Below are 23,388 nucleotides of genomic sequence, written 5' to 3'. Positions count from 1 at the left end.
TGTGTTTTTGTGTGTCGGTGATCGAATTGGGGCAGAACTCTGCTGTGCACGATGATGAGTTAGAAACGACATCCCATCATGTTGACAAGAAAAATCACAGAGGGGTATTTAGTCTGTCAAGTAAAATAATAATAATAATAATGATAATAATAATAATAATAATGATAATAATAATAATAATAATAATAATAATGATAATAATAATAATAATTCTTCTTCTTCTTCTTCTTCTTCTTCTTATTATTATTATTATTATTATTATTATTAATATTAATAATATTATTATAGTCATAATAATAATATTAATAATGAAAATAATAATAATGATACATTTTATTTGAAGGCGCCTTTCATGACAACCAAGGTCACCTTACAAAAAGATAAAAACATTGTAAAACATCATTAAAACAAGTCATTAGTGTAAAAAAAAGTAAAGTGCACATTGTTCAGTTAAAGGGAGTAAGCCAGTTTAAATAGGTGAGTTTTGAGTTGGGATCTGAATGATCTGATGGAGTCTCATGTTTGGGGGGAGGCAGTTCCAGAGTCTGGGTGCTGAGCAGCTGAAGGCTTGGGCTCCCTTGGTAGTGAGGCATGAAGTGGGGATGATAAGTAGTCCAGCAGAGGTTGAGCAGAGAGTGTCGGTAGGAGTGTATTCATGATTAAAGTACATCTGATTCTGATTTAAAAAATGTTGGCCCATTTAATGAATGGAGATGATCTGTCATCATAGAAACCACACAGCTGATGATGTCATAAGGGGTTAGGTTTAGGGTTCTGAACGTATAAATAGGTGTTAGAGTTCAGCTCTGCTCCTTATCACCATGGAAACTGTGTGGCTGATGATGTCATAAAAGGTTCCGAGGTTATAAACAGGACTGGTACTGTTATGCCGCGGCCACACCAAACGCGAACACGCGAATTTACTCGCGCGAATGGCCTGTCACGCGCCGCGTGAACGCCCGAGTCTCGCCGCTGGACTTTTTTGACAAGCTGAGGCGCGAACACGCGAATGCACGGTACTGCGCATGCGGAGTAGAGAGCTCGTTCATTTAAAGACCGAAAGTCCAAAAGAGCAGCTGAAAAACAATGAGCTGTGGTTTCCAAAGCATGACAGGAGAGTGTGTGAAAGCTTTGGAGATCACAATCAATGCCTCTGCCTCTCCCTGGTAATCCACCAGCCCTGCTTGGCTGTTCCCTGCGATCTCATCTCCGATCCCCCAAACCTCCGACCCCCCGTACCCCCGACCACCCGAACCCCCGACCCATGTTCCCGGAGGTCTCCCTGGGGATAATGAAGGGGTGGAGGAAAGAAAGGAGCACAGAGAACTTCCATCTTTTCTCTGGCTCTGCCCCTGCCCCGCTCCTCCCTCCTCTCTATCAGGCTCAAAACTCCGCTGAGGAAAACACAGTCGGACTCAGTGATGACCCGTGCAGGCAAATCCAGCTGGGGACGAATGTTTTCAGAACTTACATTCAAAACCTGTCTCCTCAGAGACTTTCAACCAAGCCTGCTCCTGTTTTTCCGGTCTCTGTAGAGTACACACGTCGTATCGTATAACTCTGGATGATGACACACCGCACAGATTGTTTTCTCCTCCATCCTCCGGCGGAGTTGGAGCCGGAGCAGGCGGCAGTTGCCCCCCAACGTTGTCATAACAATGACGTTGTGGGGAATATTTTGAACTCGAGCGAATTCGCGTCTACCGCCCAAACGCGTGAACGCTCCAAACTCGCCGCGCCAAACGAGCGAATCGCGCCGCCCGAGGCGAATCGGCGGCTAAACGCGTCTTTGCATTGACTTTGTATGTAATCGCGCCGCAAATTTGCGTTTGGTGTGGCCGCACCATTAGGGTTAGGGTTAAGGCTCAGCATTTCAACATCCAGCATTTGCTGCTTGTTTGTACCAATTTTTGACTGGTGTTGATTTTTAAAGCTTGGTATTGCTGCGCAAAAAGAGGTAAGTGGAGGCTAGGTTATAGAGAGCTTTTTTGGTGAGGAGGTTTTTGCATTGGATATGGTATTGAACCAGGAGCTAGTGAAGTTGGATGAGAACAGGGGTGATGTAACAAGGTATAGACCTTGTCTAAAAGAGAGGTAAAGCATTGCTGCATCAGTTTCGCCTTAATATCAAGATTTGAATGAGCAACGCCAACAAAAATCAGACGACTCGCTCAGCAGCCTTTCTTTTTAAAATGGCTGGTTGTTAGTCACTGTTGTCCCTCCCCTGGCCCCTGATGTAGTCAGTGCTTTGCTCTTCCCCAGCAAAGAGTCGGTGCTTGCTAAGCTTCAATTTTGAGCACTTGAAGCCAGAGCTTTGTTGGTGGAAACACAAACAACCATTGCTAACTGAGGCACTGGTCTGGAACTAGCACTAGCACTAGCTCTGTCAAAAGCAGGGATGTGTACCCAAAGCTCAAACCATCTCAGACTGTTTTTTTTTTAACATGACAATGATCTCCCTGTACACCAACGGCCTCCACAGTCCCCAGTAGAGGTAAACCGATATATCGGCCGGCCGATACATCGGGCCGATATTTGGACATTTGTCTCTATCGGCCATCGGCCGTATTTTCTTTTAAAAAGCCGATTTTTGTTCCGTTGTATAAAATGACGCAATTTTTGATCAGGCACAAAAAAGATGAGCACCTCAAACTTGTGGAACCACTTGGATACATTACATACTTTTGTTCAAATTATATTAATAAGTTTAAATTTCTTTTTTGACACTTTAAGAAGAGTGTGAATGTTTACTACTGCTTGTTACATTGTGTGTTTACTCAGACAAAATATTTCATTGTTTTGAAAGCTGAATAAATGTTCAGAGGACTGGACATGACTTGTTGTAATAGATTTCTTTTAGTTGCTCAGAAATTGCTGCGTTTCACAAAAATGTGATAAATATATATTTATTTAACAATCGGCCTGAATATCAAATTGGAAAAATCAGCTATGCATATCTGCATCGGCTGCCCAAATTTGGAAAGCATCAGCATCGGCATCGGCCCCCAAAAAACCCATATCGGTCGACCTCTAGTCCCCAGATCTCAATCCAATAGAGCTGTGGTGGATGTGGTGGAACGAGAGATTCTCATCATGGATGTTCAGCAAGAGCAACTTCTCTGAGGAATGTTTCTAGATGGAGAGAGAAATAATTCTGCAACTATTCAATTTGAGGGATTACATTTACTCAACCATGACTGGGAACTTTCCAAGAGTTTAGTGTTTGTGTAAAAAGGGCTTATAAGTCCAAATTTCATCTGTAAATCTTTTTAAAAATGTACCCAAAACAAAATCTGAAAGTATCCTAAAATCCTCAGTAATCCTTCAGGGAAATGCAGAGCGATAACTCTCTTTGGGCCTGTGCTGTGTTAGAGCTGTATCCTTGCCAAGCTTTACTCTCTTATTGAGAGAAGAGGAGTCGTCGAGAGGAGTTACACTCTCCTGATTTATTACTCATTGATCCACTCCTTATCCTGAGAGCTCAACAGTGTTCATCGATTAGTCACTATATCTTCAGTGGAAATCCTTTCCAGCATCTTTGGACTTTTCTCCTCTTATGCAAACAAAGAAGAGTCCCTGTCTCCCCCTCTTTGTATGTGGAGGCGGTGAAAGGGGACTGGATGAGTCTGGGACTGCTGAAAGGTCAGGAGGGAGGAATGAGTTTACTGATAAGAGTCATCATGGGCTCCGGGGCTGGCGGGGGATGTTGACTGCACAATCCCCTCCATTACTCATGCAGCATGAGGACCCTGTTTCTGTCACCTCTGTAATGAAGGAGTGTAATGACAGCTACCCCTGACAACACACTCACACTCACACACACATACGCACACCAAGAGAGGCCAAAACACATCATCTCCTTGCTGGAGCTCCCAGGTTCTTGCCCGCTGGCCTCCAATGTCACCATTAATATTCAATGACTCTTCACTGACTCATACACTTATTTTGCTCATTGTGGAAGCGCTCTGAATGCTAATACCACCGGCCTGTTTTAATGGTGCGGTGGCAGATATTATGAGTATGCACTGGGTGTATGACGGGTGCTGCTGCAGGGTTTGCCGAGCTCAACCAATCCTTGTGCTTTTCTTAAAGCAACGCTGCCAGTTTGAAGGTTTCATCCAGTTTTTTTAAACTTTACACCTTGTTTTTCCAGATTCACTTCTTTGACTTTCAGAACACTAACCCCCTCAGGTCTACTGTAGTAAATACAGAATGATATTACTGACTGCATCTTTACTATCCATGAGACAAAACTAACAGCTTAGAAGGTTCATTTTCTCGTCCTGCCTTAAACAGAGGTGTCTTCATGGAGACTTAATGTAAATCCAGTTTCCACTGTGAAGAAAGTTCCTAACTAAGAAGTTTAAGTAAATGAAAAAGGGAAATCTGGAAGAGGTAAAAGTTATATTTTATTCTTAACTACACTTTCCACCCCAGCAGTGCTTCTCTGCTTTTTAGAGTCACCTCCCTGGTTTCCTAAACAAATGAGATGAGATGAGTAGGTGAGATGAGATTAAAAGATAAGATGAATGAGATGAGAAAAGAAAGTGGCAAGAACGAGAGGAGGGGATAAGAGAAGATAAGAAGATGCGATCAATGAGATGAGAAGATGATAAGAGGAGGTGGGATGAGGAGGAGAAAAATAAGATAAGATGAAGACATGAGAAAAAAGATGAACAAGATTAGATAAGAAGAGGATATGAATGAGATGAGAAGATCAGAGTTTGAGATGAGAACATATGGTGTATGAGAAAGGATGATGAGATGAGACGAGAAGATAGGCAGAATTGATGAATAACATGAGAAGTTCAGAGTTTAAGATAAGAAGATGTAATAAATGAGGAGGGATTGAGATGAGATTATAAAATGAATGAGATTAGAAAATGGGGGTTTAAGATAAGTAGATGGAGTAAATGAGAAGGGATGATGGGATGAGAGGATAAAATGAATGAGATTAGAAAATGAGATAAGAACATATGACGAATGAGATGAGAAGATTAGAGTTTGAAATGAAAACATATGATGAAAGAGAAAGGATGATGAGATGAGATAAGTAGATGTGATGAGTAACATGAGAAGATGAGAGTTTTAGATTAGAAGATGTAATAAAAGAGAAGGGTTGATGGGACAAGAAGAAAAAATGAATGAGATGAGAAGATGAGATAAGAACATATGAATGAGATGAGACGATGAGATAAGAACACATGAATGAGATGAAAAGATGGGAGTTTAAGATAAGAAGATGTAATAAATGAGAAGGGATTGAGATGAGATTATAAAATCAATGAGATGAGAAGATGAGATAAGAACATATGATGAATGAGATGTGAAGATTAGAGTTTGAGATAAAAACATTTGGTGAATAAGAAAGGATGATGAGATGAGATAAAATAAGTAGATGTGATGAATAACATGAGAAGTTGAGAGTTTTAGATGAGAAGATGTAATGAATGAGAAGGGATGATGAGATAAGATGAGATGAGATGAGATAAAAAGTTGGGATAAATGAGATGAGATAAGAATATGATTAAAAAGATGAGATACTCCTTTTTTTTCACCCCACACCAGAGAAATTTTCAGAGTTTCAGCAGTAAACAAGAAAGTGTATGATACAAACTTTATAAAAAGAATATTTGTTATTAGTGTAGCCTATCAAAAAAAATGTACCGGTCTTTTAAACCTCACAAAATATGTAAAGAATCCGTTAATGTTAACTGTTGTGTGATTAAAAATTTACGTGACTTTTATCTTATCTTAAAAATGTTTTTTTTTTATTGTTTTTACCAGCCCATAGTTGTTATGTAATATAACTGCCAGGTGGTGGTTTGTATTGAATAACAAAAATCTTCAATAAAAATCTTAATAACTTGAGAAGAGTAAGGGAAAACTGCCTATGAAACAAGTGAAAAAAATTGCAAGATTTTACATTTTCGATTTTTGGATCTTTAGAAGGATCTGAGTAGAGTTTCAAAATGCAGGAGGAAGAAAAGCGAGTAAAACAAAAAAATATTGAAAATTGAAATTAAAGTGAAATAGTCTGCTCATCATCTGATCAAAAGTTTGAGACCACAGCCTTTAAAAGACAAAATCTGAACGTGGTCGGATTGTTGAGCTGTATAAACAAGAAATTTCCAACCCCAGTGATAACCTTAAGCAAAAAACAGGTCCATAGTTGCATTTCCCCCCAATTCTCCTCATATTCCTCCCACAGGAAAAAAAAACAACATGCTTGTCAGGGTGATTGGTGACTCTTAATTGCCAGCGTTTGTGTGTGTGTGAGTGAGTGTGTGCACGTGAGTGGTTGTTTGTGACAGGCGACCTGTCCAGGATACAGCCCACCTCCCCTCTAGTGACAGCGGGGATGGTCTTCACCCCCACTCCACCCTGATGCTGGTACACAGAAAAACTGTCCCAGTAATTGGCCTCTCTGTCTCTGATTGGTCGGTTTGGGCTGCAACACTCACACCCTCGTCGTACAGCACAGGCGAGCTTGTTAAGTCGTCTCTCCACTCCACAACACCAACGTTAGACATTTCTCACCAGAGTTACTTCTGGAGAACTGGAGGCTTCAGAAAGTTTGCCTTTGATTCCTACAAGCAAAGCATCTGCTGACGATGGCTAACCAAGATGTCAGGCTTGAATGTGAGTCAAAGAGACTTCAGACGGATGATTTACGCTGGGTGGATCTTGCTGCAGTGCAGTGATTAATGGACTGTGTTACGAAAAAGTAGCCAGTGGTGTAAATCTTGGCTGTTTTTTCAAGTAAACCTCCGCCTGTCAGATGTAATAAAACGAAAGAATGGATGCTTCACCCAGGTCAGACAGTTCTGACGTAACAGGGGGGTAGAAATGTGGAGCTGGGAGAGCCTGGACCTCTGAGCAACGCTAACAAGCCTGCAGGAGACGTGAGTCAGACTTCACGATGAGAGAAGTGCATTTCCAAAAACATGTTGGAGTTCACTTTGCATCTCTTTACTTTACTCTGTCTCTGGGCAGGAAATCACTAAGATAATACGAGGATATAAAGTTTGCTCTTTCAGGCTTTGTGGATAAAGCAAATGTGCAAATGATCAAAAGGTTTCTGCTTTAATGCATGCACAGTCAGACACGTCTCTTTCTGCAGAGGGAAATGTGTTTCAACAAACCAGGCAGCAAGATGCAAACACGAAAACTTTTGCAGGGAAATGTTAACATTCAATCTACACAAGCCAGTTGTGATGTGTTTGTCGCAGCACTGAGATAGTTTTGCTTCTTTCTGCAGAAAACCCAGACTTCCACGAATGCACGAAGTATATTTACATCTAAAACAGAAATCTGCCACGTATCCTCACCCACCGCGTCACTGCCTCTGCATGCTCAGCCTCTCAAACCTTCACTAACGCACAGTCCTGTACGTAGCATGCTGCGCTGCTGAAATGTCAGCGAGATAAGCTCCCCTCCCCTGGGAGCACAGAGAGGAGGGAAACACAATTACAGTAATGAGGAGTTGTTGCTGTCTGCTCAGCAGGTAGACCTCCATGTGTGATTGCAGGGTTCAGCATTTACATGAGGAGCTACGCCAGGAGAATTTATTGTATATTTTTCTACTCCTGCGAGTGTATCATTACTGTTTGTTACCCAGGCTGAGTCTCCAGGCTGCTGCTGCTGTGGCTGCGGCTGGCCGTGATTGATTCCTGAGGAAAACCTGTCATTCAACCACAACCTGACAAACAGCTACCGAGCAGACTGATGGGGATGTCAGTTAAGTTTTGACGTTATACCAAGTGGATTTTTGCTCCGGTGTCAAAAATTCAAGTGATTAATCCAGGACCTCCCAGTGTAGCTTCCACACCCTAATCTCTGTTAACATTTCAAAAATCTTTGATCAAAGAACATATGCAAGCAGCTGGGCTTAAACACTGAACACTCCATACTTTTCTGTTAAGTACTTTCTAATTTCTTTATGGTCCAAAGTACAATGAGGTGTTTTGTTTTTTTTAAAAATTTATTTATTATTATTATTATTATTATTATTATTATTATTATTATTATTATTATTATTTATTTATTTATTTATTTATTTATTTTTATGTTGTGGTTGTTTTACTTATATCATTATCTTATTTAATTTTATTGTATTTAATCTAATTTAATTTGATCTTATTTTATTTTATTTTATTTATTTATTTTTACTTTTTATTCACTTTCCCAACCAAAATTACACTTTAATTTCTCAGTTTTCAGTATACTTGTTAATAACCACAAACTTGGATATATGTCTACACAGAAACATATTTGGTTTGAACTTGTTTGCACTCTTTCATTCTTTCATTTTGTGTGGGAAGGGGCTTAGACATGCAAGAAAGTGTAAATGCACATTTTTTTTATTATGTTACTACCCCTGACTTTTTAATTTTTGAGACAAAATTTGCTTTATTTATCTACTTTATTTCATTTTTCTTTTAAATTGCTTTCAAAAAAAGTTTTTGTTTTTTTAAATTTATTATATATATATATATATATATATATATATATATATATATATATATATATATATATATATATATATATATATATATATATATATTATTATTATTATTATTATTATTATTATTATTATTATTTCTACTACATACTTTTTTTTACTGTTTTTCCTTATTTCTGAAAAATGAATGTAACTTTGTCGAGCTGCGAAACATATTTTGATTTTGCATTGAATAAAAACTTAAATATCAAAAAAAAAAAAAACATTTCAAAAATCTTTAAAAGTGATGACATGTAACAGTTTCTTGTTGGAAATCAACAGAACGGCCAGCAAAGCACATGTAACCCAACAAATAGTGTGCACACTGTAGAAAGTGGAAGTCCTGCAGCATCTCTTGCTCTTAAATGTGACTTTAGAGTAAACAAACATGAGCTAAATGCTGCTAGCTGCACAGCTACGTGTTACATCCATTTGACTTTTGTCCTTCACAGTTCAGTAGTGATGGGAATCGAAAACCAGTTCCTGTTGAGAATCAATAAGAAATGTTTCAGTCCATCTACACAGTTAGCCTTTATGCTCAACAATTCCCTTACCAATTCTTTACTTTACGCCATAGCTGAAGGACCTTACATTGGCGAGTCCGCTGCAGCTATCTTAGCTTAGCAGTTAGATAAAAGTTTCCCAAGAAAACTCTGATTCAGGATTTTCAGCTTGAAGTTTTACTGAAGAACTGAACACATAAAGAAATGTACATTACACTCTTGTACCAGATTTCTATTGAACACATTCAACATGTTATAAATCTAATTGACTAAAAAAACGATAAAAACGAAATAGCGCTAGCTTGATGCTAACATACATAGTAAATGGCATAAAACTCCAAATGTCAAAATACTAACAGGAAAATGAAACATGCAGGCTCATGTCTGGCTTCATAACTAAGGCAAGGTTCCAAACAACTTAAACAACTGCTATTACCACTTAGAGACACTAGATGGCCTACTTTAGTCAATAACATATGACAAAACAGTACATTAACGTCACGTGACATGCCTTTTTTTTTTTTTTTTTACCTAGTACTATACATTCAGGTCCAGAGAGATCCAGATCAAGCGACCAATTTCATTTATATTTACTTATAAATTTAAAAATAATCTAATTGCAATTTTTTTAGACCAATATTGTGATTTAGCATACGACTTTTAGGGGGGGACGTTTATCTTCTGCATTGTTCACATAACACAAGTTTTAAGTCATTTTATAGTATGACAAACCAACAAAAGATACTGTTAACATTTCAACAAGTTTTTTTTGCATTTCTTAATTGAAAAAGAAAAAGGAACACTGTGAAATTTTACTGACCTCCAGTTGTCAGTAAGAGTAACAAACCATACATAAAAAAGTGACCAAGGGGTACGGCTCTACGATCTACTGGATGGACTTTTGTAGCCCCCAGGGTGTTTTTTTTCGCCAGAAAAAACAGCATTTTGAATTTTGCTGGTTTTAAGGGAGAACAAGTACAAGTTACTATTTTCCCTCCAGGTCTTTGTACATGAAACTTTTTCTCTAATTGCAGCCTTTGCGATTTGAAGATTACATTCTATTACATTGTGATGTCAGTTTAAAATTGATTAATTGTTCAGGCCTACAGAAATCCTTGTTGTACAGGAAAAAAATCACTGGAGAAATTGATTAGGGAATCAGTAAAGAATCAGATCGATAAGCAGAATCAATAAGGACGTTGGTGTCAATAAAATCTTATCAATACTCATCTCTACAGTTCAGTTGTGTCTTTATTTAAAGGACACACTGTAGAGCTGCTATTTTGCCAAAGATCAACGAACAAGTTTTCCACATTCTGATGCTCCAACTCAGAGGTCGTTTTGACGACCACAGTTTCAGAAAGAAATCAAGGGGCAACATCTGGTTTGGAAAAATGACGCAAATGCAGAAGTGCTTAAAGTTGCTGTTCATTGAGTGTCCACTTAACGCTTCCTGCACAAAGACCGAAAACCACATACACACTAAGCCAAAAAAAGATGCCATTAAAAATTTTCATGGCATTAAAAACCTATTTACAGCTTGGTTCAGGCTTGGGTCTGAATCGCTTATTTCACTGTTTCCACACCCTAAAAGGGGTGATATCAAGATCATAAGTTTGTCCAATCAGAGACACAGCTCAGCTTACATGACTGGCTGGTAAGGCTGGGACAAGATGGTATTCACCCGATTTGATTCTTTGGCGATTTTATTTGATTCAGGGGGTTTTTACACCTGGATCTTTCGGAGCAGTTGGTCCAAAACAGTGACACCGAAACCTTGGTCTGTTTGGGCATATATGTACACATCAGTCGCTCTCGGATGCGGAACAAAACAAGCTGGTCAAGATCGCCAAAAATAGGTGGTCTCAGCTCGCCTCTAATCAGGCCCTGTAGCTTTTCTCTCTTTTCAGTGAGAACACAAGCACCCCAGCAACCAGCACAACTAACTTATAACCGTGGCTCACACTGCAGAAATGGGGGCCGTAGTTGTCAAAACAGCAGCAGAAGAAGAGAAGACTGAGGAACTGAGGAAAATGAGTCGTGGGCTCATGTGGAGTGGTAAAGAAATAAAGTGCCTTATGGAAGTGTCTTCATGCAGTTGGGACTCTTAAAAACTACATTTGTTGATCATATTGCGCACACTGTTACATGAGCCATAAACGCTATAACGCTAATTAGCCACACACATTGTTGATGCTCTATGAAGATAAGGAAACTCCCCGCCTTCCGGGTATGATTTTTGATCAATGAGAGAAAAAATCGATCAAATCAACCAAGTGACAACTGCTACAATTGTCTCATTTTTGCCCCTGGATCGGAACAAGGCTAACGAGCCACAGGTGTGATTACACCCTTAAATGAGATTCTTCAATATTCTTTTTTTTTTTTTTTTAGATTTTTAGTTCCCATTTTAACACCGGACTAAGTGAAAAAGTTTAATGATGATGTCTACAGACTTTATTAGGAGCCATATCTTCTCCAAAAATGCACATCGCATGTGGGTCAGTTTTTAGGATGTATTCAGGGGATCTGACATCTCGGCTCCCAATACTATGTTCAAACTATTTTTTCTTCAACCCCTAATGACGGCGCTCTACAGCTGTGAGAAAAGAAGCTCATCAAGGAAGCCTGCATCATATCCAATATGGCCTCCACCAATAATCTGCTTCTTTACGTCGCTTCAGGAACAAATGGGGTGATGTCATGGAAGACTTGGTCAATATTTATACAATCTATGGATGAAACACAAAATGATTGTTGCGTTTTTGTCCTCTTGTTAACACACAAACTATGTTTCTAGCCGTCCTAAAATGAAACTTTTGAAAACAGCCTCCAGAGTGGAAATTTTCTGGCCACTGTTGCCGTGTAAACAAGCTGGAGTTTTCAGGTGAAACGCTGACATCACGCGTTACACAACATATCAAACACAGATTATTCCTTACTTATGTATTTACTTTTCACTTACCAAAGTGCAAGGATCTGAAATTTTGGTGCTCGCTGTGATCTTGAACTGAAGAAACCAACCAGAGGAAAAGTGATAACCCTGTGTAACCCTCATCAGACGATGTGTATCACTTCTTCTCCTGCAGTAATTGTGAATCACTGCTCCAGAAAACATCTCCCTCAGGTCCGACATTCTGAGAATATGAGCGCTTAATTGTGATGACTTTGTTTACTTCATAACGCTCCATGTTTTCATTTTTCCTCCTCCTGGCGACTCGTTCTCTCTCCTCCTCATCTTCTGAATGTTTTCACGGCCTGCAGCTCTCAGGGACGTTTCTCTGTTCCAGCGAGAGCTTCATTATGTTTTTATTTTTCTTTATTTCTACAGTTTGTCAATCCTGAAGGGATGTTCGACGAGGCCTAGCATGAAAAATTCATTAGAAGCAATATTGGTGTGTTTTTTCACTCTGGTTATGTAATTATTGTCTTTCTGCAGCGGAGACACTCAGAACGTTTATCGATAAGCTTCGTATCATCGTGTTGTTCCAGCTGGAGCTCAGAGTTCAAGGCATTACTCTCTGTTTCTCGATGATTTTAAGACGCTTTGTTCTGATTCTGCTGAAATGTTGTTTGTGTGAGAGGGATAATGGAGGTGTAATCCTGCAAAGCTGGGCCACAAGAAAGCTTTTCTAAAGTCTCTGTGCTCAGGTCTGACTGTTGTTGCCGGGCTTTATTGTGTCCTGTGTGTTATAACTCCAGAAGCCGCTCGGTCAGAATTTGAGTTTTTTTATAGTGCAACAACGAGACGCTGAGTGTTTGTACTGTTTCCCTCCGTTTATGGGCGGGTATGAATTTTGCAAAGACATTAAAGATAACAAGGCACACCAAACACTTCCAACACCTGACAGGTGCCGCGTGCTTCATCTTGATCCGAGCCTCACTCTGCTGCGTGTTGAGAGTAATTACAGTCGGCATCAAACGCTGTGATGTAATCCTGGCAACACCTCGCATCTGAGAGGCCTGATTTCCATGTGAGCTCAGAATAAGCCTGATTATCCTCCATCTCCAGTCTTACAAAATCTTTCCAAAATTACTTAGAGTGGAAGTTTTTCAAACACTGTGGATGTTTGTTGGTCTTTAGAGTGAATTAAAAACCAAGACTGGAAGAAGAGACTGTCTTTAATTCTGCTTTCAGTGAATCAACCTGCTGGGAAGGCAGACAGAGCAGATTCAATACCAGGATGTATCAGCTCCTACTGCTTAAAGTGATAGCCCGGGATGGAACAAGTTGGGTCCTATCACAAGGTTTAGGGCAGAAATTACCCCTACAGCAGTGTTTTTGTGCAGCAGAAGGTCAGGGCGAACGCACCAAACACCCCCTCCCTGCTCCTCTGCTGGTTTCCTCTGCACTCAGACGGGGCCATTTTATACTTGACCAAAAACACAAATAAACGGACTCCCACCAAAAAAATCTGATGTCGGTCTGCATTCATGCGTTATTTAGAGAATTTTCAGTGTGTTACTTTTACACAAAAACACCGCTAAATAAGGCTCTAGTTCTCATCGTGTCTCTTCGTCCTGGCAGACTACCTGCGTTTGTTTATATCTGGCACGCTGCGTGCGGCGAGCACCTCGTAGCCATCTGTGGCTCTGCAGCGGAGGTAGAGCCGTTTTACGACATGATGAGAACTAGAGCCTTATTTAGCGGTGTTTTTGTGTGAAAGTAACATGCTGAATGTTCTCTAAATAAAGTGTGAATGCAGACAGATATCAGATTTTTTCAGTGGGAGTCCGTTTATTTGTGATTTTGGTCAAGTAAAATATGGCCCCGTCTGAGTGCAGAGGAAACCGGCAGAGGAGCAGGGAGGGGGTGTTTGGTGCGAGCGCCCTGGGCTTCAGCTGCACAAAAACACTGCTGTAGGGGTGCTAATGTTTATATCAACCCACAGTCAGCAGTTATTCTGCAGTGGTCTGTTCAAACTTGAGAGTCTATCAATAAAATGAAGAGTGACATGTCTTAGAGCACCGGGCTGCCAGCTATGCTAAATATAAACAGCTGCTAAACTACAAACAAACTGACAGTGTTGTCACGTTAGCCTACCAAAACGTTGGAGCACTGGGCTGCCGAAAAAGATTTCTTGAACAAAGAAAATTTGTTCCAAAACAAATACACGCCTGGTCACATCTTGATGACAGTGCGTGAGACTCCAAGCCAGAAGGTGGCGCTGCAGTCCCATTGAAACAGATCCTCCCCTCAGCATCTTTAAAAGGGAATGAAATAGATTTAAAAACTGTACATTTATTCTCAAGAAGCAGCTACAACAAAGAAATAACCCACCAAACACAAACTGCCTGACTCTCTGTGCCAAGTCTAAAGACAAAGACCTTGCCCAACAAATCTTGCAGGGATTGGAGCTCCTGAACGGCTGCCAGTTGGCCCCGTGTCGCCAAGTTGTTGATGCCTCTCTGAGCTGAGATGGGAGATTTCAGACTGTGAGGGAAGATTAAATCGTTCTCCACAGCTTTGTTACTGAAAGGTGGATCATTCAGGATGTAAATAAGTCTTTGATTCTTTCTTGAAAACAAAGTTTAGGTGAAGCTGTGGCTCTGATCTCTGCTTATGTGTGTTTTTACGTCTCTCATGTGAAGCTCAGGGTGAAATCCAGTAAAAGCCGGTTATCTGAACACCCTGCACAGTGGAGGAGGTGAGCAGCTTATGCAAACACTCTTTGTGCTCCAGATGTATGCAGCAGAGGTGTGGGCAGAAAATCTGAATCTTCTTTATTGTTGGTATCGATCAGTCTTCTCCAGCTGCAGCAGCTCTGCAGAGAGCGTTGGCTTTCTGCGCAGCTGACGGGAATGGACCAAAAATGCAAATAAGCTGAAATTTGCTGAATTAATTTATTGAGATGAAGCTTGCAGCTGAAGCTCCTCATCCATTAAAGTCAGAGTCATTTGGGTTCATTTGGTCCTAATGGCTCAATCTTCTTCTGTATAATGATCAGAAATGTTAATATCACTCACCGTGCTCCAACACCTGGAAATGTGTCGTGGAGACGCTTTCCCTCGTCGTCAGGTTGTGATTAGACTTTAGGATGACTCAATTACACTCAGTCTGCCTACTTTTCTTATGAGAAGGAAAGGTAATTTGATACGGCTGAGCAGGCTAATTAACTTCACCTCTTACTGTTAATTAGTCGAGTGCACCCAGCAGATATATCAGTAATAGAAGTGATAATGATGATGGCTCTAATAACTTGCTGAAATTAGGCCAGGAGTGGGACGTTGTTCGATGTCACTGTCTCTGTAAAACTGAATATTTTTAGTATTTTTTAATCCTTTATTGTTTTTTTTTGGTCAGTAAAACATGTTGCAAAAAGTCAGTAAATACACATTTCTGTGTAAGACATGAGTAAAAAAAAAAAAAAAATACAAAAGTACATCTTTAACCTTTTAAGACCTGAGTTTTTGTCTGGTTTGCATTTTTTAATTAATCTTGCTGCTTAGGATAAGTAAGACCTGATAATTATAGCCATAATTTGATTTTGTTTGATTATTTTTGTCATGGTTTCTCTATTTGCTGTTCGTTATTAGTGTTATTGTCTTTAAATATGTTGTTTTTTCCCCTAAATTGGTGTAATGTTGTGATTTTACCAAAAGATGACATGGGCAGTGTCCCTGAATGTGGCTAATCGGTCAAAGTTTTAAAAAATGAAGTATCATGGGTCTGAAAGATAGAAATTTAACGTCTACATATGTGGACTCTGGGTCTTAGGAGGTTAAATAATAAATAGTAATAATAATAAAACATCCAATGATACATATAGTATCATTGGATGTTTATATACAGAAATACTGCTGTTATAGCAAGTTTTTCTGACGTGGCAACTGGAACGCTGAACACGGAGACGACGTCATTCCCACTCCCGACTTCCCAGTTCAGAGTACAAACGTAACGCATCAACAGAAAATAGTAGATAAGAAATAAATGCACAAAAATTGGAGAGGTAGATGTATCAGAAGAAAACATGATACATGATAAGGCACCCAATAAAAAATTGAACAAAATAATTAAATAAATAAACAGATAGATAGATAAATAAATAAATGAATGAATAAACAAACAAATAAAAATGGATAAATGAAAATAAATAATTTTATAATTAAAAATTTAATGAAAACCTTAAAAAAAAAAAAAAAAAAAATAAAAAAAAAAAAAAACCCAGAGAGCTAGATAGATAAAAATCAGTAAGTGCATAAAATCAAATAAATACAGGGAGTATTTCAAAGATCAGTGATATTTCTTTTAGGGGTTAGATCAAGGCTATCCAAAAAAACAACAAACAAAAAAAAAACAGATCATGGCTATGAGGTTAAATTTGTGCCATCATGTATAAAAAAGGTATTAAAAAAACGTATAAAAAAGTTGAATTTTCATAGGTAAAATACACTTTCAAATTCATTTAAAAAAATAATTTCAATATTAAAGCATTCAATTCCATTACACATCATGCTTTTTTAAATTCAATATCTTAATTCAAATTCAGTTTCTCATGGCACAAATATAACCTCATACAAGGCTATCCAAAAAAAAAAAAAATATAGTAAAAAAAAGATCAAGGCTATACAAGTGGCTTATAAAAGGCTTCTCAATTTTTAGTTAAGTGCTATTACTCAAACTCAATTTGTCACTTTGTAAGCACCTCACCACACGCTGTAGTTGTTTTCACTTGGGCTCCTCACACTGGAAAGAAGTGCTGGAGCAAATACAGCATTGCAGGAAAAACCTCCATAGAAGGCGTTTAAGATGCACAACGAAAGCTGACAAATCATGCGATAGTTTATCTGATTGTTAAGCACAACCTGAGTTATCACAGTGTTTGAGCTCAATCAGGATCCTGCACTGAAAAGTGTTTTTAGTTTCTCTTGTGTGAACTTGAAAGCAGCAGAAGTTTGAAAAGTTTGCACTTCCCGGGTACAGAAAATGTGGACACTGCATGAAAGCAGTTTGGGCATCGATCGGATGAAATTTGGCCGACTTCAGTAGAGATGGACCGATATGGTTTTTCCAGGGCCGAAACCGATTATTAGCAGTCAAGGAAGCCGATAACAGATTTGCAGAAAAAGTGAAAATATTGGCGTCAAAATTTGGGAGAATACCAACTACAACACTTAAATTTGTTTAAATCCTTTTAAGGGTATGTTTATCAAACAGCCCGCAGGCTAAGTAGTTGTCTTAAAAAGTTAAATGAAAACTTAAAAAATCAAAGATCTCCATAAAGTTTTCTACAGTCACTTAAGTTTTTTAAAATATGTCTCTACATGAAGCCAAAATAACAGTCATTAATTTAGTTTCTCATTGGCTGCCAGGTTTAAAAAAAAAAAGGCGGCGGCCGATATGCTTCAAATGTTGAATATCAATACAGTTTTTAATATAATATAGTTTTTAGCAGTTTTTCAGCAGTGAGAGTTGTTTCTCTTGGTTTTTTTTAAGAAATACAAACCTTCATTCACTGGGTCATCACAGCAGAGACAAACTACGGCTCATTTCTGTCCCTGGAAGACAGTTTATGGACAATAGTGACGCTCTGCTGCTCCACTTGTTCCGCTCTTGATTTCACAGATTGATGTTATTTAAGATGATCGCAGAATGATGCTTGCAAAAAGGGAAAGATCCGAAAGCGAAAGACAACAAACATCAAAGTGATGTTTCAGAGAAAAATAATTACTTTCCTTGTTCTTATTTGCTCTCTTTTATCCGATTCAATAATTCATGTGTTTCCATGCATAATTTCAACCAATCATACGATCCCACACACATTTTCAATTTGTTATTCAGGCTGGAGGACAGGATTGTCATGCTGGCTTAGCGCTGGCATTAACCCTACAGTTAAAACGCCTGTCTGAGCTCCCATTAATCTACACAATAGAGCCGCCCTGCTAATTTTCACAGCCCCACTTTAACAATAATTGATATTCATGACGTGTGCTCCTGCAGCTGCCGCTTAAACCCAGTGTACACAGGCTCAGGGGCGCTGGGTGGGTTTATCAGCGCGGGGATGTGTGACATATTTTAGTCAACAAATAATTCATATCCAACCTAAGTGAGGAACTTTGTTACACTCTGGTTCAGCGTGTGTCACAGTGAAAATTCAACACTTCATCACACCTTCACGGCCACTGAATGAGTAATTACAGTGTTTAGTTTGAGGTTAATTATTTAGATTAACCCCCAGAAATCTGATCAATGAGTTCTTCTAAACTCTGTAACCTGGAGGAGACGATGGCAAATCTTTACAGAAACTGAGCCATAACAGAAGTTTAATCAGTTTTGAGAAAACAAACTTTAACAGCTGCTTACGTTAGCATGAAGCTAACTTCTAATGGTATCCATCATGGAGGAAGACTTACAGAGGATAAGAAGCTGTGTTTGTTTTTGCTAATGGTGAAGTAAGCTGGCTAACGTGAACTTTTGTGTCATGCTAATATTAGCTTAAGCTAAACCAGCTTTCTGTGACTGATTATCCTTAATTATAATGGCATAATGCAAAAACTGAATTCTTATAAAGTGTTTTTGTCTGATTTTAAGTCATAATTGTCTTTTTATACTTAATATGAGCCATAGTCAACTGACTGGTCAGAAAAAAATATTTTTTTTGAGTCTTTAAAGACAAAAATGAGGACTAAATTGCTTGTAAAAAATTTTTTTTAAAAATCTGCCAATAATCAAGAAAAATTTCCTAGAAAATTTGCTTGAAACTAGAATAATGTCTGAATACCAGTAACTTTTCTGTTGTTCCTATGGCAGATTTGTTTGACTGGTTACAAGCAATTCAGACCCCATTTTTGTCTTAAAATAACTTGAAACAAGACATTTTTCTGGACTGATCAGGTTAATGTGGCTCATATTAAGTCTACAAAGACATTTTCTACCGAAAACAAGACAAAAACACTTGATAAGATTTCAGTTTTTTGCAGTGTAAGCAGATGATAGAATATGGAAAAAAAAACTGATGTGTGCTTCATTTGCTCATCAGTCAAGACACCAAGAAACTCTTGGAGAAAATCCAAGATAGTCATATTCTCAGGAATTAAGCTGCAGTTTTGCAATGCTACTGCAACAAGACACAAGAAATTGTGAGCCAACAACATATTTAAACTAGGACTGTCATTTTAACGCGTTAATTAGATTAATTAATTACACCGCAAATGAACGCGTTATAGAAATTAACGCAGATTAATCTGGATCCAAAACCAGTGAGGCGTTCAAATACGCACTTATTTTCAAATGTCTGGTATTTACAAACCGTTTGTCCTACTTGGAAGAAGTGGTGTTCTCGTCAGATTTTCAAATTTCCGACGGTCCCTGAATGTATCACACCTGACGTCAGCAACATGCTTTAGGGGGGAAGCGAGAGTGATACAGTCCATGTCTCGTTTATTCACACGTTCTTTTTTAAAATCTGCAGAAAATCAACCATTTGCTCAATTCTGTAAAAAACAGACAATTCTACACTTTTTACTGCATCAAACAAGCCCTGAATAATCGATATTTGTCTTGTATTTAAATCTAAAGAATTCTTTGAAAATTTCCTTCCATCTTCCTGGTGTCATGTTTCAGCTTGGGGCTGCTCTGCACCAATGAGCAACAGTTTGTGTGTTCAGAGCATGTAAAACTGGAAATACTTCACTTTTCTTTGATCCAAGACTTGAATTAAGTGTTTTGTACATAGTTCCTCACAGTTTTTAGCCTTTAGCCCTGGTTCTCCTGACCTTATAGAAGTATAGAACTTCATATTGCAGTGACAGTTGAGTCCACAGTGAGTAAAATGTGACAGAAGCAAAAAAAAAAAAATCAAATCAGCTTATCTTAGGTGCAGGACTATGTAGATTTTGTTAGGGTAGGTTCATGTGTTCCTTATGCCTCAGGGTACCTAAAAATGTGTTGTATATATTCCCACCTTATTTTTCAAAGTCTTTTAATGTAATTTTAATGTCCTGGAATTCAAATTCTTTGTTTTGGGACCTTAAGCAGATATGAGATTAAAATGAGATTAATTAGATTAATTACAAATCCTGTAATTAATTAGATTATTTTTTTTAATTGCCTGACAGCACTAGTTTAAACATGTTAAAGTGTCTACCACAGACTGTATAAAACATGAATGTAGCCTCTGTGACGTCACCCGTCTGTCCCTGAAACCATGAAATGAAGCCAATCTGTGGACGCAGTCACATTTGCTATAACACTGGCTTAGATTTTTTGCCCCTTGGTGTGTACACTGCAAAAACTGAAATTTATATGTTTATTTTTTAATTTTAGTAGAAAATTTCTTGTTGGACTAAATTTGAGCCACATTCACCTGAAATATCCAGAAAAAAATCCTTTTTCAAGATATTAACCGACAAAATCAGCCAATGTGGTAAGAAAAATGAACTTGTTTAGTTTCTTAAGACATTGTTTTCATTATTAAAAACTTGATAAGCCATTTTTCTTATCCCAGTGCTAGACTTCTTTTGACTAATAACAAGAAATCCAGGTGTGACTTGTGTCTTAAGTATCTTGAAAGAAAACACTTTTCTGGGCTTGTCAGGTGAATGTGGTTTGTTTCATTTCATTCATTAGTTCATTTTCTGAACCGCTTATCCTGTTCAGGGCCGCGGGTGGCTGGAGCCTATCCCAGCTGCCATTGGCCGAGAGGCAAGGGAACACATTAATACCGTAGTAGGCAATTGCTGTAGTTTTTTTCTGTGTAAATCTGTTATTAGCCACAGATGGGTAATACAATATGCGCATACATGTGAGTTAAAAAGTTGTGCTTCACATGGTAAAAAACAGGGCTCCCCCAAAGGCCACTGAGTAATTCGAACCCTGGCAGGTAATATGCAGTCATCTTTTTTTTGCTGGATGTCGGAGCTGTGGCACATCAATTCACCACAGAGAAGATGGAGCAGAACAGGAAGTAGTGCATGGAAAATACCTTTAAACACCCAGTGACTTTCAAAATAAAACAAACCATGTCCAAACCAGATCGTATTTGGAACGACTACAACAACAAACAGACATAACGAGCAGAGCCAGACCAGGAGTCAACAGGTTTGAGGTTTTACAGCCCAACATAGATTAAGAGAGACTTATCAATGGAGAGGGAAGTCATGAGGCTTGTCTGGGTCAATGCAAAAGCTTCTTTCTCTTTTCTTTCACCTTTTTTTAAATGATGAAGCATCTGTGTTGGTTAACATTGCTGGTCATACTGCTGTTGCATGGCTTTTTAAAAAATTATTAACTTGGATTTCTCTTTTGTCTCTTACAGGAACAGCTGATCAAAAACAGGCCAAGCTTGGAGATTTTCAGGTAGGTTTGTTTATTTTTAATTGCAAAGAAGACCTGCTTTTGGTCATTTTGGCATGCAGAGATGTTTAACTTTGAAACAAGGTGCACACATTAAAAAAAGAAACAGAGAGGGCTCTTTAATGGTTTTTTAGAGGCTGTTATTCGAGGTCTGATTGAGATATCTCATCACAACAAGGGGAAACATCTATTAAGGTATCATAAAATCATTTCCTCTGTGCTGCTGTGGCTATCTGAAAGCCTTTATGAAATGTATATTTTGAGCTGTCTTGGGGGAAGAAGGAGAAGAAGACAAATTATGAGAAGTTTCCTCATGATGATTTATTGCTGCCATGTGGTGGCGGCGCTGCGGGTCACTTCCTGCGGTGCTCCAAATGGCTGTGGCCGGTATTTGTGGAGATCATTGCCTCTGCATGGAGCCCGCTCCACAGGCAGCCGGCAGCACGTCAGCCATAAGAGCCCAGCTGGGTTTCTACCGACTGTGCTCCGGCTCTGAATATAGATCAACAAAACACGTCCGAAGTCCAGAAACTTTCCCGTCTCCAGGTCTCCATCCACAGACGAGGAGAAACGGGGTCTGGGGTATTTGTTCCTCATCCACACTTACCCTCATCTTTCTGTCTGATTTGTCTTTTCTCATTGAAGATGAGAGATTTCCAAAAATGCTTGAAGAGGCCGCGGTGAGGCGTGTGCGTAAAGCTTCGAGCCTCTTCTGTGTTTCTCCCTCGAGTGGCACAACTTATTTACAGTCCGGCTGAACTCCCGTGAACCCTCCGCTACATCTCATTTCCAGCTTCTCCCACTTCTCTTTGTACTTCTCGGGTTTGCTCGCATTCAATTTCAACACTTTCTCGCAGAGGAACGAAACTCATTTCCTGCTGCGTGAACACGTAAACACATCTTCAATGAAATGTGAAATTCTCTTGAAACAGTTGAGTGTGAAGAGCAGAGACAGTGCTGTGGAAGAAATGAGAAACTAAGATAGTTATTGCAAGAAAACTAGGAAATGTAGTTTAATTTATATGGTTTAATGAAGAAGTTGTTTTTGTTACATTGATAAAGTGGTGTCAGATAAGCACATACAAAGATCCTGCTGAAAGTGGGGCAAAAAAGTATTTAGTCAGCCACTTATTTTGCAAGTTTTCCTATTTAGAAAGATGAAAGAAGTCTGTAACTTTCATCAGAGAAAGACTTCAACTATGAGAGACAAAATAAGAAAAACAATCCAGGATTTATTTGTACATTTTGGTGGAAAATAAGTATTCTGTTAATAACAAAAGTTCAACTCAGTACTTTGTAACGTAACCTTTGATGGAAACGACAGAGGTCTTCTTCTTCTGGCTTACAAAACACTGACAAGAACAGCTCCTGCCTACCCGGGGTCCCTCATCCAGGTCTACACCCCTTCTCGCCCACTTTGCTCTGCGGCTCCAAATCTCTAGCCAGACTCTTCTCCTGCGTTGTTCCCAAATGGTGAATGAATTATCTAACTCTATACGATCCACAGAGTCCCTTTCTACTTTAAGAGGTGTCTGAAGACTCATCTGTTCAGGGAACACTTAGACCTTAATCTGAGCCTTCTCCTCTTTGTCCTCAGAGGTAGAATGAGTCAGAAGGTCTCAGATCCAGCTCTTAGTAAAGAGGTCACTCCAGGACCTTGAAATGCTTTTTTCGGCGTCACTTCTTTGTGCCCATCTACAGTTTTCTTCCTGGTGTCCTTCCACAGCTCTTTGGTCTTGGCCATTATTGAGTTTAGAGTCTGACTGTTTGAGGTTTTGGACAGGTGTCTTTTATACAGATAACCAGTTCAAACAGGTAACAAGTGGAAAACAGAAGAAGGTACAGGTCTGTGAGAAACAGAAATCTTTTTTTTGTCATTGACCAAATACTTGTTTTCCACCATACTCTTAACCTTGCTCCTGAAATGGAAAAATAAACCAACAAAAATAAAAACAGAAAAGTTAAACCAAAAAAGAGGGAATAATAATAATATTATTGCTATTCATATCAAGAAAGTGTTTCTTTTGATTCATTTTTTCTTGTTGTTGTAATTTTGCACTTAAGTTTGCACTTGTAATTCTACAATC

The 23,388-nt window shown here is 38.8% G+C and overlaps 1 protein-coding gene across 5 annotated transcripts in view; it reads left to right on the top strand.

Moving 5' to 3' along the window:
• rap1gapb (RAP1 GTPase activating protein b) overlaps nucleotides 1-23,388 on the top strand; it is a 248,153-nt gene that overhangs the window by 17,943 nt on the left and 206,822 nt on the right. For 4 of the 5 annotated variants that reach the window (XM_074669249.1, XM_074669241.1, XM_074669225.1 and 1 more), the window contains exons 1-2: nucleotides 6,613-6,642; nucleotides 21,264-21,304. In XM_074669249.1, coding sequence (XP_074525350.1) covers nucleotides 6,628-6,642; nucleotides 21,264-21,304 — 56 coding nt within the window. In that variant the 5' untranslated portion in view covers nucleotides 6,613-6,627. Of the gene's footprint in view, nucleotides 1-6,612; nucleotides 6,643-21,263; nucleotides 21,305-23,388 lie in introns of those variants that run through there. The other variant, XM_074669251.1, reaches the window with a different exon arrangement.

This window comes from Halichoeres trimaculatus, unplaced genomic scaffold, assembly GCF_033239565.1.
Source record: "Halichoeres trimaculatus isolate MK-OKI-2021-1 unplaced genomic scaffold, fHalTri1.1 fHalTri1_scaffold_1, whole genome shotgun sequence".
In the NCBI taxonomy this organism is placed as follows: Eukaryota; Metazoa; Chordata; class Actinopteri; order Labriformes; family Labridae; genus Halichoeres; species Halichoeres trimaculatus.
The sequence above is the reverse complement of the archived record's forward strand: the minus strand, read 5'-3'. Positions and strand labels throughout refer to the sequence as shown.